The 13,272-nt window shown below is 47.2% G+C and overlaps 1 protein-coding gene across 3 annotated transcripts in view; it reads left to right on the forward strand.

Annotated features, from left to right (window-relative positions):
* Positions 1–12,518, forward strand: part of LOC106609340 (USP6 N-terminal-like protein) — a 70,171-nt gene extending 57,653 nt beyond the window's left edge. For all 3 annotated transcript variants that reach the window (XM_014208072.3, XM_014208070.3, XM_014208071.3), the window contains 9 exons: positions 2,029–2,136; positions 2,995–3,104; positions 3,897–3,945; positions 4,221–4,341; positions 4,871–4,965; positions 5,338–5,403; positions 6,707–6,806; positions 6,998–7,150; positions 9,510–12,518. In XM_014208072.3, the coding sequence (XP_014063547.3) occupies positions 2,029–2,136; positions 2,995–3,104; positions 3,897–3,945; positions 4,221–4,341; positions 4,871–4,965; positions 5,338–5,403; positions 6,707–6,806; positions 6,998–7,150; positions 9,510–11,161 (2,454 nt within the window). In that variant the 3' untranslated portion in view covers positions 11,162–12,518. The remainder of the gene's footprint in view (positions 1–2,028; positions 2,137–2,994; positions 3,105–3,896; positions 3,946–4,220; positions 4,342–4,870; positions 4,966–5,337; positions 5,404–6,706; positions 6,807–6,997; positions 7,151–9,509) is intronic.
* Positions 12,519–13,272: the final 754 nt, after the last annotated feature.

Genomic DNA, 13,272 nt, shown 5'->3' on the forward strand with positions numbered 1-13,272 from the left:
AGTAAACACGCGCTGGATGTTGCACAGAATTTTCACAATGTTAAAGTTTGCGCTCAGCAGACCAGAAATTAGCTCAGTGCCCCAAAAATTGAGGGAACATTGGTTGCAAACTGCCTCTGGAAGCAACGTCAACACGATAACTTAGTCGGGAGCTTTATGAAATGGGTTTCCATGGCCGAGCAGCCGCACACAAGCCTACGATCACCATGCGCAATGCCAAGCGTCGGCTGGAGTGGTGTAAAGCTCGCCGCCATTGACTCTGGAGCAGTGGAAACATGTTCTCTGGAGTGATGAGTCACACTTCACCATTTGGCAGTCCGACGGATGAATCTGGGTTTGGTGAATGCCAGGAGGACGATACCTGCCCGACTGCATAGCGCCAACTGTAAAGTTTTTGGTGGAGGAGGAATAATGGATAATGGTCTGGGGCTGTTTTTCATGGTTTGGGCTAGGCCTCTTAGTTCCAGTGAAGGGAAATCTTAATGCTAAAGCATACAATGACATTCTAGACGATTCTGTGCTTCCAACTTTGTGGCAACAGTTTGGGGAATGCCCTTTTCTGTTTCCACATGACAGTTATTGTTTTTTTAATTTTACCTTTATTTAACTAGGCAAGTCAGTTAAGAACAAATTCTTATTTTCAATGACGGCCTAGGAACAGTGGGTTAACTGCCTTGTTCAGGGGCAGAACGACAGATTTTTTTACCTTGTCAGCTCGGGGATTCGATCTTCCAACCTTTCGGCTACTAGTCCAACGCTCTAACCACTAGGCTACCTGCCGCACAGAATGCCCCCATGCACAAAGCGAGGTCCATACAGAAATGCTTTGTTGAGATCGGTGTGGAAGAACTTGACTGGCCTGCACAGATCCCTGACCTCAACCCCATCAACTGCGAGCCAGGCCTAATCGTCCAACATCAGTGCCCGACCTCACTAATGCTCATGGCTGAATGGAAGCAAGTCCCTGCAGCAATGTTCCAACATCTAGTGGTAAGCCTTCCCAGAAGAGTGGAGGCTGTTATAGCAGAAAAGGGGGGACCAACTCTATATTAATGGCCATGATTTTGGAATGAGATGTTCGAAGAACAGGTGTCCACATACTTTTGGTCATGTAGTGTAGTGTTGTGTGTGATTTATTCTCACATACACCAGTTTCAGTTACTGGCCCAATGCGATTTTAATAGCTGTCAAAGGAGATTTCACTACAACGATTAACTCTGCTGTTCCAACAGTTTGTCTTTTAAGACTTGATCTTTTCCACTTCTGGAGTCCTGGAGATGTTTCCTCTCCTTCTGTCTATGGAATGACTTTACCCCTTTACACACACACACACACACACACACACACACACACACACACACACACACACACGGAGCATGACCAGATTCCTTGGTCAGATGGGTAGGTCTCCCCTTCTAAATCTCCTCTCCATCTACCCAGAGGTCCAGACACACATCACCTATAGCCTCTTTTCCAATCACCCAGAATCAGCTGATGTAAGAAGGGCTTTATGAATACATTTTGATTTGAATAATAGTTGTATATACTTTGTCCTTCACACGCATACCTGTTCTTCACACGCATACCTGTCCTTCACATGCATCCCTGTCCTTCACACGCATACCTGTCCTTCACACGCATACCTGTCCTTCACACGCATCCCTGTGCTTCACACGCATACCTGTCCTTCACACGCATACCTGTCCTTCACACGCATACCTGTCCTTCACATGCATCCCTGTCCTTCACACGCATACCTGTCCTCTCATACTGTCCACTTGAGTAACATTTAATTGATGTTTTCTTGATGATTGATTGTACCCCCTTAATGCTGAATGTGAGTCCGATTTATTCATACTCTCAATTCATCATGAAAACTGTTCAGTTGTGTAGCTCAAATTTGATTTGGCAAAACGGCATTTTGAATCTTGAGCGTTAGGGCTAAGGGGTGTGGTTGAAAGGTGAAGCATGGTCTCTTTGATGTTGCACTAAGAATGTCTTTTTCCCCGTATCCATGTCTCCCTCCAGCTGGTGAGGCGGATCTATAAGGGAATTCCCCTACAGCTCCGAGGAGAGGTGTGGTGTCTGCTCCTCGACGTTCCCAAAATAAAGGAGGAGAAGAAAGACTTCTACGAGGTACGTTATGGAAACACGAGCCAGAAGGTCACAGCAGAGAATTATAGTACTCTCTAGGACTAACATCCTTCCTCCCTGAATTATAGTACTCTCTAGGACTAACATCCTTCCTCCCTGAATTATAGTACTCTCTAGGACTAACATCCTTCCTCCCTGAATTATAGTACTCTCTAGGACTAACATCCTTCCTCCCTGAATTATAGTACTCTCTAGGACTAACATCCTTCCTCCCTGAATTATAGTACTCTCTAGGACTAACATCCTTCCTCCCTGAATTATAGTACTCTCTAGGACTAACATCCTTCCTCCCTGAATTATAGTACTCTCTAGGACTAACATCCTTCCTCCCTGAATTATAGTACTCTCTAGGACTAACATCCTTCCTCCCTGAATTATAGTACTCTCTAGGACTAACATCCTTCCTCCCTGAATTATAGTACTCTCTAGGACTAACATCCTTCCTCCCTGAATTATAGTACTCTCTAGGACTAACACCCTTCCTCCCTGGGCAAAGTCATGTAGGAACTATACACATTCACACTGACTCTCCTAGTGTCCCTCTCCACTCAGCCAGCTTCATTATAGCCCAGGCCTCATTAACATTCATAACCAGGGCGGCAAACCCTGGACTTATTAGATTTCAGAGCTTCATCCATTATTACGGGGGGAGGTGTGTGTGTGTGTGTGTCTCAGCACTGGAATACTGAGTTTCTATTCACAACTGAGCTTTATTATAACTCAATAAACATTTGCGGGATGGATGAGTAGTTTTATTCCTTTGTATTTCACTCTCACAAACTCTCACAAACTCTCACACACACTCCCTCAGTGACTCTGTGTTGTGCTTCCTGTGTGTAGAAGCTGAAGCTCAGGGCTCGAGGTCTGTCTCCTGACGTCCGTCAGATTGACCTGGATGTGAACCGAACCTACAGGGACCACGTCATGTTCATGACCCGCTACGACGTCAAGTCAGTATCTCCCTCCAACTGTCTACACACACACACACACACACACAGGGACCACGTCATGTTCATGCACCACTATGACGTCAAGTCAGTTTCTCATACTCCAGGTGATGAGAAGTACAACATCTACACTTAGTCACTACAGAATAGTACCTTTAATTAGGGCCTGGAGTTTTTCTTGACCGTGTGCCCTGACAAGAAGAAAACCCTGGTCGTAGCCTGGGCCATGGCTGACATTGACATTTCCCTATAAGGAAGTGAGAGGACACACGTCCCTTTTCTGTGTTTTTACTTCTGCTTGATGACGTCATGGAGAGAGCCAGAACCAAGGGCCCCTGGGAAATAAACTCTGTGGCCTGCAGAGTCAGAGAGCAGCACGGACCTGGCAGGCACAGCCTCACAGTAACTAAACACATTGCCTCGATACTGACCAGGACACAATACAACTACCAACTACCTCAAACACAGCTATACCATGAAAGCATAAAACTTCCAACTACCTCAAACACAAAGGTTGCCAAATATAGGAAGTAAAAATCATTAATCCATTTGTTCATCTCATTTAGAAGACAATACGACTATTAGAGCATTTGAATGATGAGAGAAGACCAGATCTCTCTTGAAAAATACAATTTATCTCAAGGAGACTAACCTGGTTAAATAAAAAAGCAACCTGAATTCAACAGCTTTTTGGGATCAGTTGGGAAGCTCCTGAGGTGTTCCTGTTAGTTAACCTGCACTTCCATCAGATGATGTCTAGTCGTTAGTAGGTTGACTGTTTGTTGTTGTTTTCAGGCAGCAGGCTCTGTTCCACGTCCTAACAGCCTACTCCGTGTACAACACGGTGAGTCACACTACACACGTTCCAGAACGACTCCCCCGACACCTCAACGCTTCCTCTTTTCTTTACCCTACCTCTCCTTTCCCCAATCAACTGTTTTCTACAGCCTCGTCCATCTTTTATCCCCTCATCCAGCTCCTCCTGATCATCCTCCCCTGTTCTCTCCATCCACCGACCTCTTCTGTTCCTGTGTAGATATAGAGAAGTGAGTTTGTGTGCAGTTTTGCATGCGTGTTTGTCTGTACATTATAAAACTGTGTGTGTGTGTGTGTGTATAGGAGGTGGGGTACTGCCAGGGCATGAGTCAGATCACTGCTCTGTTGCTCATCTATATGAATGAAGAGGATGCCTTCTGGGCTCTGGTCAAACTGCTGTCTGGACAGAAACACGCCATGCACGGTAAACACACCAAAACACACACACTACACACTGTGTAACATCCTATAGAAGCTTTAGACCGTCATGCAATAGCCCACGCCTAAGCCATGCCATACATGTGCACCATATGGGATACAAGTCAATTCAGGGGTAGCATACTAGACCAGACACTAAGTAGGCATGAACAGCCACGCCCTAGACCACATAGGATAGTTAGCTCTGGTCTTTTACTCCAAACATTCCTTAAGGCCAACGTGACCCCACTGACACAGGAACGTGCCATATGGATAGAATATAAACACACTCGCACACTGTATACACACACACACACTCTCACATACCTTTCAAGGACTTAGGCTGTCTCTTCTGGGCCCCATAAAATGTGAGGAAACATATTTCTAGAGAACCCTCCCTTACAACTTCTTACCAGATATCTATAGAGCTCGCCCAATCTCACGTCCCTTCCATTCAGACCCACACACACACAAGGAGAACCACCACACTCATTTCCTCCATTTGATAAAATGCTCTGTGATCTCCTCCCCTCTAGGGTTTTTTATCCCCGGCTTCCCCAAGCTGATGCGCTTCCAGGAGCACCATGACCGCATCCTCAAGAAGATGATGCCCAAACTGAAGTCACACCTGGTGAGGCCCGCAGAGCGCACACACACACACACACACACAGCCTGGGGCAGGGGGTAGTGGTATATAAATGACAGCCCTAAGCCTGCTGGTATGGGGGACTGAGTTGAGTGCCACAGCAGCAGCCTTTGATGTGTTGAGATTAAAGGGTGGTGGAATGAGAGAGAAATGCCATGTCTACACACACAACCATGCACACACAGAAATGGCTTTTATTCTGCTTTTAATATGGGGCCTTGGGCACATTGGCGGATTCACCACTGCTGTTAAACCAAGGCCACTGTTTAAATACACACACACACACACACACACACACACACACACACACACACACACACACACGGAGTGGTAATGGCTCATTGACCTTTGTTTCAGGACACACAGGAGGTGTTCACCAGCCTGTACACTATGAAGTGGTTCTTCCAGTGTTTCCTGGACAGGGTGAGTGACTGAATCACATCCCCTTCCCTCTGTATCAGAATGGTAGACAGGGTGAGTGACTGAATCACATCCCCTTCCCTCTGTATCAGAATGTTAGACAGGGTGAGTGACTGAATCACATCCCCTTCCCTCTGTATCAGAATGTTAGACAGGGTGAGTGGCTGAATCACATCCCCTTCCCTCTGTATCAGAATGGTAGACAGGGTGAGTGGCTGTATCACATCCCCTTCCCTCTGTATCAGAATGTTAGACAGGGTGAGTAGCTGAATCACATCCCCTTCCCTCTGTATCAGAATGTTAGACAGGGTGAGTGGCTGAATCACATCCCCTTCCCTCTGTATCAGAATGTTAGACAGGGTGAGTGGCTGAATCACATCCCCTTCCCTCTGTATCAGAATGTTAGACAGGGTGAGTGGCTGAATCACATCCCCTTCCCTCTGTATCAGAATGGTAGACAGGGTGAGTGGCTGTATCACATCCCCTTCCCTCTGTATCAGAATGTTAGACAGGGTGAGTAGCTGAATCACATCCCCTTCCCTCTGTATCAGAATGTTAGACAGGGTGAGTGGCTGAATCACATCCCCTTCCCTCTGTATCAGAATGTTAGACAGGGTGAGTGGCTGAATCACATCCCCTTCCCTCTGTATCAGAATGTTAGACAGGGTGAGTGACTGAATCACATCCCCTTCCCTCTGTATCAGAATGTTAGACAGGGTGAGTGGCTGAATCACATCCCCTTCCCTCTGTATCAGAATGTTCGACAGGGTGTGTGGCTGAATCACATCCCCTTCCCTCTGTATCAGAATGTTAGACAGGGTGAGTGGCTGAATCACATCCCCTTCCCTCTGTATCAGAATGTTAGACAGGGTGAGTGGCTGAATCACATCCCCTTCCCTCTGTATCAGAATGTTAGACAGGGTGAGTGGCTGAATCACATCCCCTTCCCTCTGTATCAGAATGTTAGACAGGGTGAGTGGCTGAATCACATCCCCTTCCCTCTGTATCAGAATGTTAGACAGGGTGAGTGGCTGAATCACATCCCCTTCCCTCTGTATCAGAATGTTAGACAGGGTGAGTGGCTGAATCACATCCCCTTCTCTCTGTATCCTTTAGGCCTGCAGCTTTTCTGAATATGTCTTTGTAAAGCATCAGTCATTATCACACCATGCCTACTGCGGGTGTTGGGCAAAAGAAAGTGTTTAATTATATTCTGAAAATATATTTTCTCCTTTCTGGCTCTCTCATTCTCTCCCTATCTCTTTCTCTTATTATCTTTCTTCCTCTCCGTCTCTCTCTCCCTCAGACCCCCTTCACTCTGACCCTGCGGATCTGGGACATCTATATCCTGGAGGGAGAGAGAGTTCTGACCGCCATGTCCTACACGGTCCTCAAACTGCACAAGAGTAAGACCAGAACAGTAGGATTGTGCCATTGTGACCACTGTTTTAGCCCGCTGAACTAAAGCCCCAGCTTCAGGTCTCAGGCATAGTTGCTCATCATGTTCACTGAACCACCTCCGCTAATCTCTTAAGATCTGTGACTGTCCTCAAACTGCACAGGAGAAAGTGTTCTCACACTGTGTGTGTGTTTGCAGAGCACCTGTTGAAGCTGTCTATGGAGGACCTGGTTGAGTTTCTGCAGGTGACTCTGGCCAAGGACTTCTTCTTTGAGGATGACTTTGTGATTGAGCAGCTGCAGAACAACATGGTGGAGCTAAGGAGGTCCAAACTGGAGCTGGCCGCACCAGGTAGCCTTCTGCCCACCAACACATCTTATACACACACAGATTACAGTAGGCTACAAATTGTCCCACACACACAGATCAGACAACTGCCGCACACAAGCTCAAAATATCAACACACACACACAAACGGATGTATCACCCTGCATATGTTACTTCACTTACATTCACCCTCAACCACACAGTTCCAGTTCTCCCACACACACACACACACACACACACACACACACACACACACACACACACACACACACAGCTCTCCTGCTGGCTACTGTGTAGTAGTATTACCAGTGGTAGTAGTATATAGTGACAGCAGTCTGTGTCTCATCTTGCTTTCTGTCTCTTGCTTAATCTGCCTCTTCTCCCTCTTCTCCCAATGGTTCGGCCCAGCCTACAAAAGTGTGGGTGGGAGTGGGGGCCACATCCCCTCCTACGACAGTAACCGGTGGGCTATCCTGACTGGTGTTCCCCTGTTTCATCATCTGTCCATCCGTCCCTCCCTCCGTTTTCCGTCTGTCTGTCTGTCGCCTGTCTGTCCAGCAGCCCTGGGCTTCTCTTACAGAACATTCTCCCAATGTTACCGCAACCTTGTGCAGTAGCTACTGCACCTCAGGCCAGGCTACTATTGGTAAAGCTACCTTGGAGTCTTGTAGTGGAGGGATTGTCCTTCTCTATTACTACCACCCTCTTTGTCACTGACTGCTTTTAGCGAGGTACTGCAGATAGTCATTATCAGTACAGGAGTAACCATTTAAGCTGCCATACTTTGAGTCAATACTTTCAGTTAGTAAGATACATCTCGCCTGAAGCTTTGACTGGTCACCGCTCAACATTGAAGGCTACATAATGGCTTAACCTCCGAATGTCCTAATGTAGTGTGGCATCTTACCACCCTGGGTGTGTGTACACACACACAGTGAGAGAGCTATTTTCTCTTCCTGGTGACAGGATAATAAGTATCATCCAACAGCGGAGGCTTTTTGTTCGACTGCAGCACTCGGCGCTCATCTTCAACCCATCTGCTACTAGTGAACCAACCACACGTCATGTTGAGAAATGAAGATTCAGAAGCCAAAACTCTTCCAACTTTGACAGTTAAATTGTTGGATGAGGTTTTTAATGAGAAGCTAAACAAAGGTTTGAATAGGTTATTGTCTGTGTTTTACGTTTGAATGTGGGGTGGAGACTGCATCCTACCCTTAACTTGGAAACCCTAAAGCACCTGTCAGTGAACACATTTCCTGGGTGAATCCTCAATACTCTCAAGTGGCTTCCTCTCCTGAGTCCAAACTGAGAAGACTGGATGGGTGAGAGCAATAAAGCACTGATCTCAGCTGTATCCCAATAAATTTGAATGGCTTCCGCTTCTTGTCTCCTTTCCTTTATCCCTAACCAAAGCGCCATTATTTCCCTCGTCCAGGCTTTTCAGATCAGTGGTTCTAAGTGATAGTAGAGAAGGACAGGAAGCTGTGTAGGAGTGATGGATGCTGTGACTTACAGGCAGAGTTTCTCCATATTGTTTTCACCCATTCAGTCTACGGACAGGGAAATGGGACACTTTCTTACACAATGGAGAGCCACTTTAGTTTGTGGATTCAATACCGGTCAGTGACAGCACTTCCAGGTTCAAACTCACCACACTTCCCGGTCCTGTCACATCACTTCCTCTTCTCTAGCTCGTGTCTCCTGGTTTCTATGGTGATTGTGGACACACTGTTCCTACCAGAGCCCAACACATCCAGTGTCACACCTTCACTGTCTGTTTTTCTGTATATCTGTGTCACCTGTACTGTACTTTCTTTTCATGACACTGGTAGATATGATTATGTAGTAGTAGTAATAATATACTCATCAAGTAATAAGAGTTTAAAACTGCATGGAGTTGATATATTTATGGTTTTTGTCCTTAAGTGCTAACTCAGCCATGTTTCCTACCTTACCCCCTTACAAGTGCCTCTAAAGTCTTTAAGGACAGACCGTTAGCTCATTTCACTCTGACCTTTTGAAGTCGGCCTGCTGCAGCTAAGTACATTTTAATGGAACTGAGTGAAAACATCTTATTTCAGTCTACACTTTTGAATGGCACTTCCTAATTGGACGCCTCTGGCTCGCACTGGGTATTGAATATCAGATATATATTTCAGATGTTGTGTTTTGTCCTTGGTTGGCTTCTCGCCTGTGGAGACGTGATTATTCAGTGTTGTGGTGAATGTAATTCTCTCTTTATTTTCACCCCCCGTCGGCAGTGATGTTGCATGAATCCATATTGCCCTTTTTTTAATATTCATCGTTTGAAAACATGCCTTTTCCATTTTGTGTTCTCCCTCCAGGTGCTCTAACCCGTCTGTCTGTTGTATCTGTGCAGGTAAAGAGGACGAGTATCCCAAGAAGCTTCTTGGGCAGCTTCCCCCAGAGCCGGCGGTGAACCAGAACCACGTGGCGAATGGTCAGAGCCACGCCCAGCCGGCCGAGCCCCCAAAAGCGCCCAGCCCCTCCCCCGAGCGCCAGCGGGACAGCCGACCCCCCAGCCGGGCACGCAGGGACTCCCTGGAGAAGCTGGTCCGGCAGCACAAGGCTGAGAAGAGGGAGGCCAGATCACGGGGGTCTGGAGAGAACTCCGTCCACCTCGACCCACACTGCAAACAGCCCTCCGTCCCCCCCCTCGCTACCCCAGAGAGAGGGTTCACACCTACACCGTCCCCGGCGCCCTCTCCCTTGCCACACCCCAACCCTCCTACAAAAGTGGTGGATGGAGGGAAGCCTCAGAACCACGCTACAGCCAACCACAACTCCAATGCCGCCTCCAGCAGCTCCCGTAAAGACATCGCCCCGCGCTGGGTCAAACCCTCCGAGACCAAGCTGGAGGCGGCCAAGGCCGCGGCGGCCAGGGAGATCCAGCTGAGCCGCGGTGGTTCCCCGGCCCCCTCCAGCCCTGACGACACCCTGCTGCTCAACCGCCGGCCCCGCTCCAGGGGCTTGATCCCAGGCTCCAACCGCGGCTCCAACGCCTCTCAGTACGACAACGTGCCCGGGGGGGCAGAGCAGGACTTTGTGGAGGTCCTGGAGCTGGAGAGGCCACCGTCGCAGATGAGGCGCAGCGAGACACCGTCCCTACCCCCCACTCACACCCCCAGCCTGCAAGGGAGCATGGTCTCCATAGGACCAGTGGCTAGGCAGGCCAAACACCTCACCCCCGCTGCCCTGTCCCTCAACAGCCCTGCGGGGGGTAAACCCTATGTCCACCCCAACGGCCAGAGCCAGTACCACACGCCCCCCCAGCAGTACTCCCCCGGTCGGCCTGCTATGGTGCCACTCCACTACCCTCCGTACAGTGTGAGCCTTGAGCAGAGGGGACTGGGAGAGGACAGGCACTACGGCCCCCCGCCCTCCCGAGGCACCCCACCTATGGGTCTGATGTATGGGGAGAGGGCGTACGTCACCACCCAGCGGCCCAGCCACTCTCCGGAGAAGGCTCTCATGAACAACTCCTATGCCACCACCCACAGGCAGCCTCCCAGCTCAGCCCAGCCCCCCCGGACCATTGTAGCCCCGCTGGCCCCCCGCAGCATACAGCAGCTGGACAGCCCTGGTAGTAACGCCTCCACATACCTGCGTCAGCCCACACGGCTCACCTCCGCTGCAGCTGCCTATCCGGTGTACCCTCCTGTTGACTACAACAGGTACGAGGGGCGCAGGAGAGGGGAGCAGACCCCGCCCTACCTGCCTGAGGGGCCAGGCCGGGGAGGGGCAGCGGAGGTGCAGCCGTGGGGGCAGCAGGAAGGTGGTGACATGACACGTGCCCCTGGAGGTGTACCCCGCTCCCCCAGCTTCCAGAGGGCCCAGATGTCCCCCGTGCAGGAGTTCACCTTCCCTGACGGCCTGGCTCACTACAGGACACAGTTCCACGAGCAGCAGCAACAGCCCACCATGAGGCAGCAGCTCCCCCCGCTGTTCGGAGGACCACACTACAGGCACGCACCAGAGGCGTTCACCATGCAGGAGTCTATGTTGCTGTGAGAGGAGAGAGAGAGGAATAGAAAGACACTGAGGTGTAGTCACTGACACTGTGGCTGCAGAGACAAGCGGTAGTCCTACTAGAGTTAAGGAGTTTTAGTTTGGTTTGTTTGTGCTTTATATGTGATGTACTGACCTTTTTAAAAGTCATACTGCATCGTGAATGCTGCAGTATACCAGCTTCTGATGTTTTTATGGATCCCTTTTAAAAACCCACTGAAGATTGATTCTTTTATTTTTTGGATGTTAAATCATTAATGACAGGAGTTAAAAGTATATATGTATATCTATCTTTTAGAGTTGAAAATGTACAGTAAATGATGTTTTGTTTATATACTGGGTTATTGAACCGTTATGAGTAGCAGGAGACAATTCTCCTGGCGAGACAAACTCAGTGATTCGATTTTTCTTTTCCATCTTAATTTTTTTTATGAGTTACTTCCAAAATATCTACTTTAGAGGTCAATTTACTCTATATGCTTGTGAATATCTTATTTTTCAGAGAGAAGAAACAAAGCTATGTCAAATAATAGAATTACGGAACAGTGACAATTAAAATCATTGTTGAAAATAAATCATTTCAATTTTGAAGCACCTCTACTGTATAACGACGGTTTTTAAAACTTTATTTTTTCATTGAGATTATTCTGTTGTCGCTCAGTTTAGCGACCACTGTAATTTGTAGTCATTGCAAAGCATTTCTGTAACCCAAATAGTGTGTACAGTATGTTTGGATATCGAGGCCAGTGTCTGCTTTATACCCCATATTGAGACTGTAAACTCTATCAACAGTGAACTGTTTTGTCGTCCGTAGAGAAAACACCCCGTTTCTCCCCTGAAGTAATGTACGATTTACTTCCCTCTGAAAAGTTTACATGAACATTAATTGCATATTAACAGTACAGTATTTTCATCACCACAGAGTAGGTGTCAGCTAGCTGCAAGAGGTTTCTATAGAGGGGGAATGTGTACTGGTATTGCAGTACTTACTAAGCCGCAATATGCTTTAATTGCCAAGTCATGTCTTGTATTTTCAGCAGTCATATTCACTGCTGTTCAGTTACCAGCACTTACATATTAAATCATTCCATATACACACATCAATACTTACTGACGTGTACATACTACTTTGTAGTGTGACGTCACACATTTGAATTCATACTCAAACACCTACCCTTCTATTGCTGATTCTCAACTATGTACTTTTTGATACAATGCTTATCGTTCTCAAACGGTTATAATTATTTGAACATGCAAATAAGTCATTCCTTTTTTTGTTAAATAATTAATTGCAAACATGGCTTATCAGGTCATTCTTCAGAGACTTTTCTTTACTTAATAAAACAAATTGGGGTGTGCATTTCTGATGTGTCTGTATATTTGTGTGTGGATTTATTTCTGTAAGAATGTTATTGCTATTCCCTTCATACATCAGTGAAGTGTCTTCATACATATTCTACATGCATGAGCCACAAAGCTCACGCAGAATACTGGCTAGTGATTTATATCCCTGGACAGAGGATAACAAAGTGCCAACATTATTAATCTGCTGATATGAGGAAATACTACCCTCTAGTGGAGAAACTAATTGCACCCTCTTCCAACCCTATGCAGCTGCCAACACCCTCAGCTTAATTTTACAGACCTTTTTTTCTTGAAGGATTATACAGGCCATTTTTCTAGGACCCCCCACGTGCTTTAAAGGAGTGTTGCATGATATTTGCCACTTAGCACATTGTCTTGTCTTTTCATTTATTGAGACCAAAATATTTGTATGTGGGCCAAACTAGGAATTTGGTCATAGCAATAGGATCATTTAAAAAGTTCAATTCTGAACTCCACTCAATTGGCCTTTCATCAGACCTTTGCTGCTCAAGGGATACAATGGTGCCATCATGTGGTGGTACAGTGCTAATGCATAGAACATGGAACATTGCTGTACTATAGTAGCGCTGTCTTTCTTTGGTGGTAGTACAGCCACTGTTAAACATTTAATGGACGCCTCAATCCCACAGCCACCAGGTAACCTCTCACATACCTGTTGTCTTTCATTATCCAGTTCAGGCTCAACTAAACACAGGATCTATTATACAATACCTCCTGTTTCCAATTCA

This window comes from Salmo salar, chromosome 07 (assembly GCF_965601325.2).
Source record: "Salmo salar chromosome 07, fSalSal1, whole genome shotgun sequence".
Classification (NCBI taxonomy): Eukaryota; Metazoa; Chordata; class Actinopteri; order Salmoniformes; family Salmonidae; genus Salmo; species Salmo salar.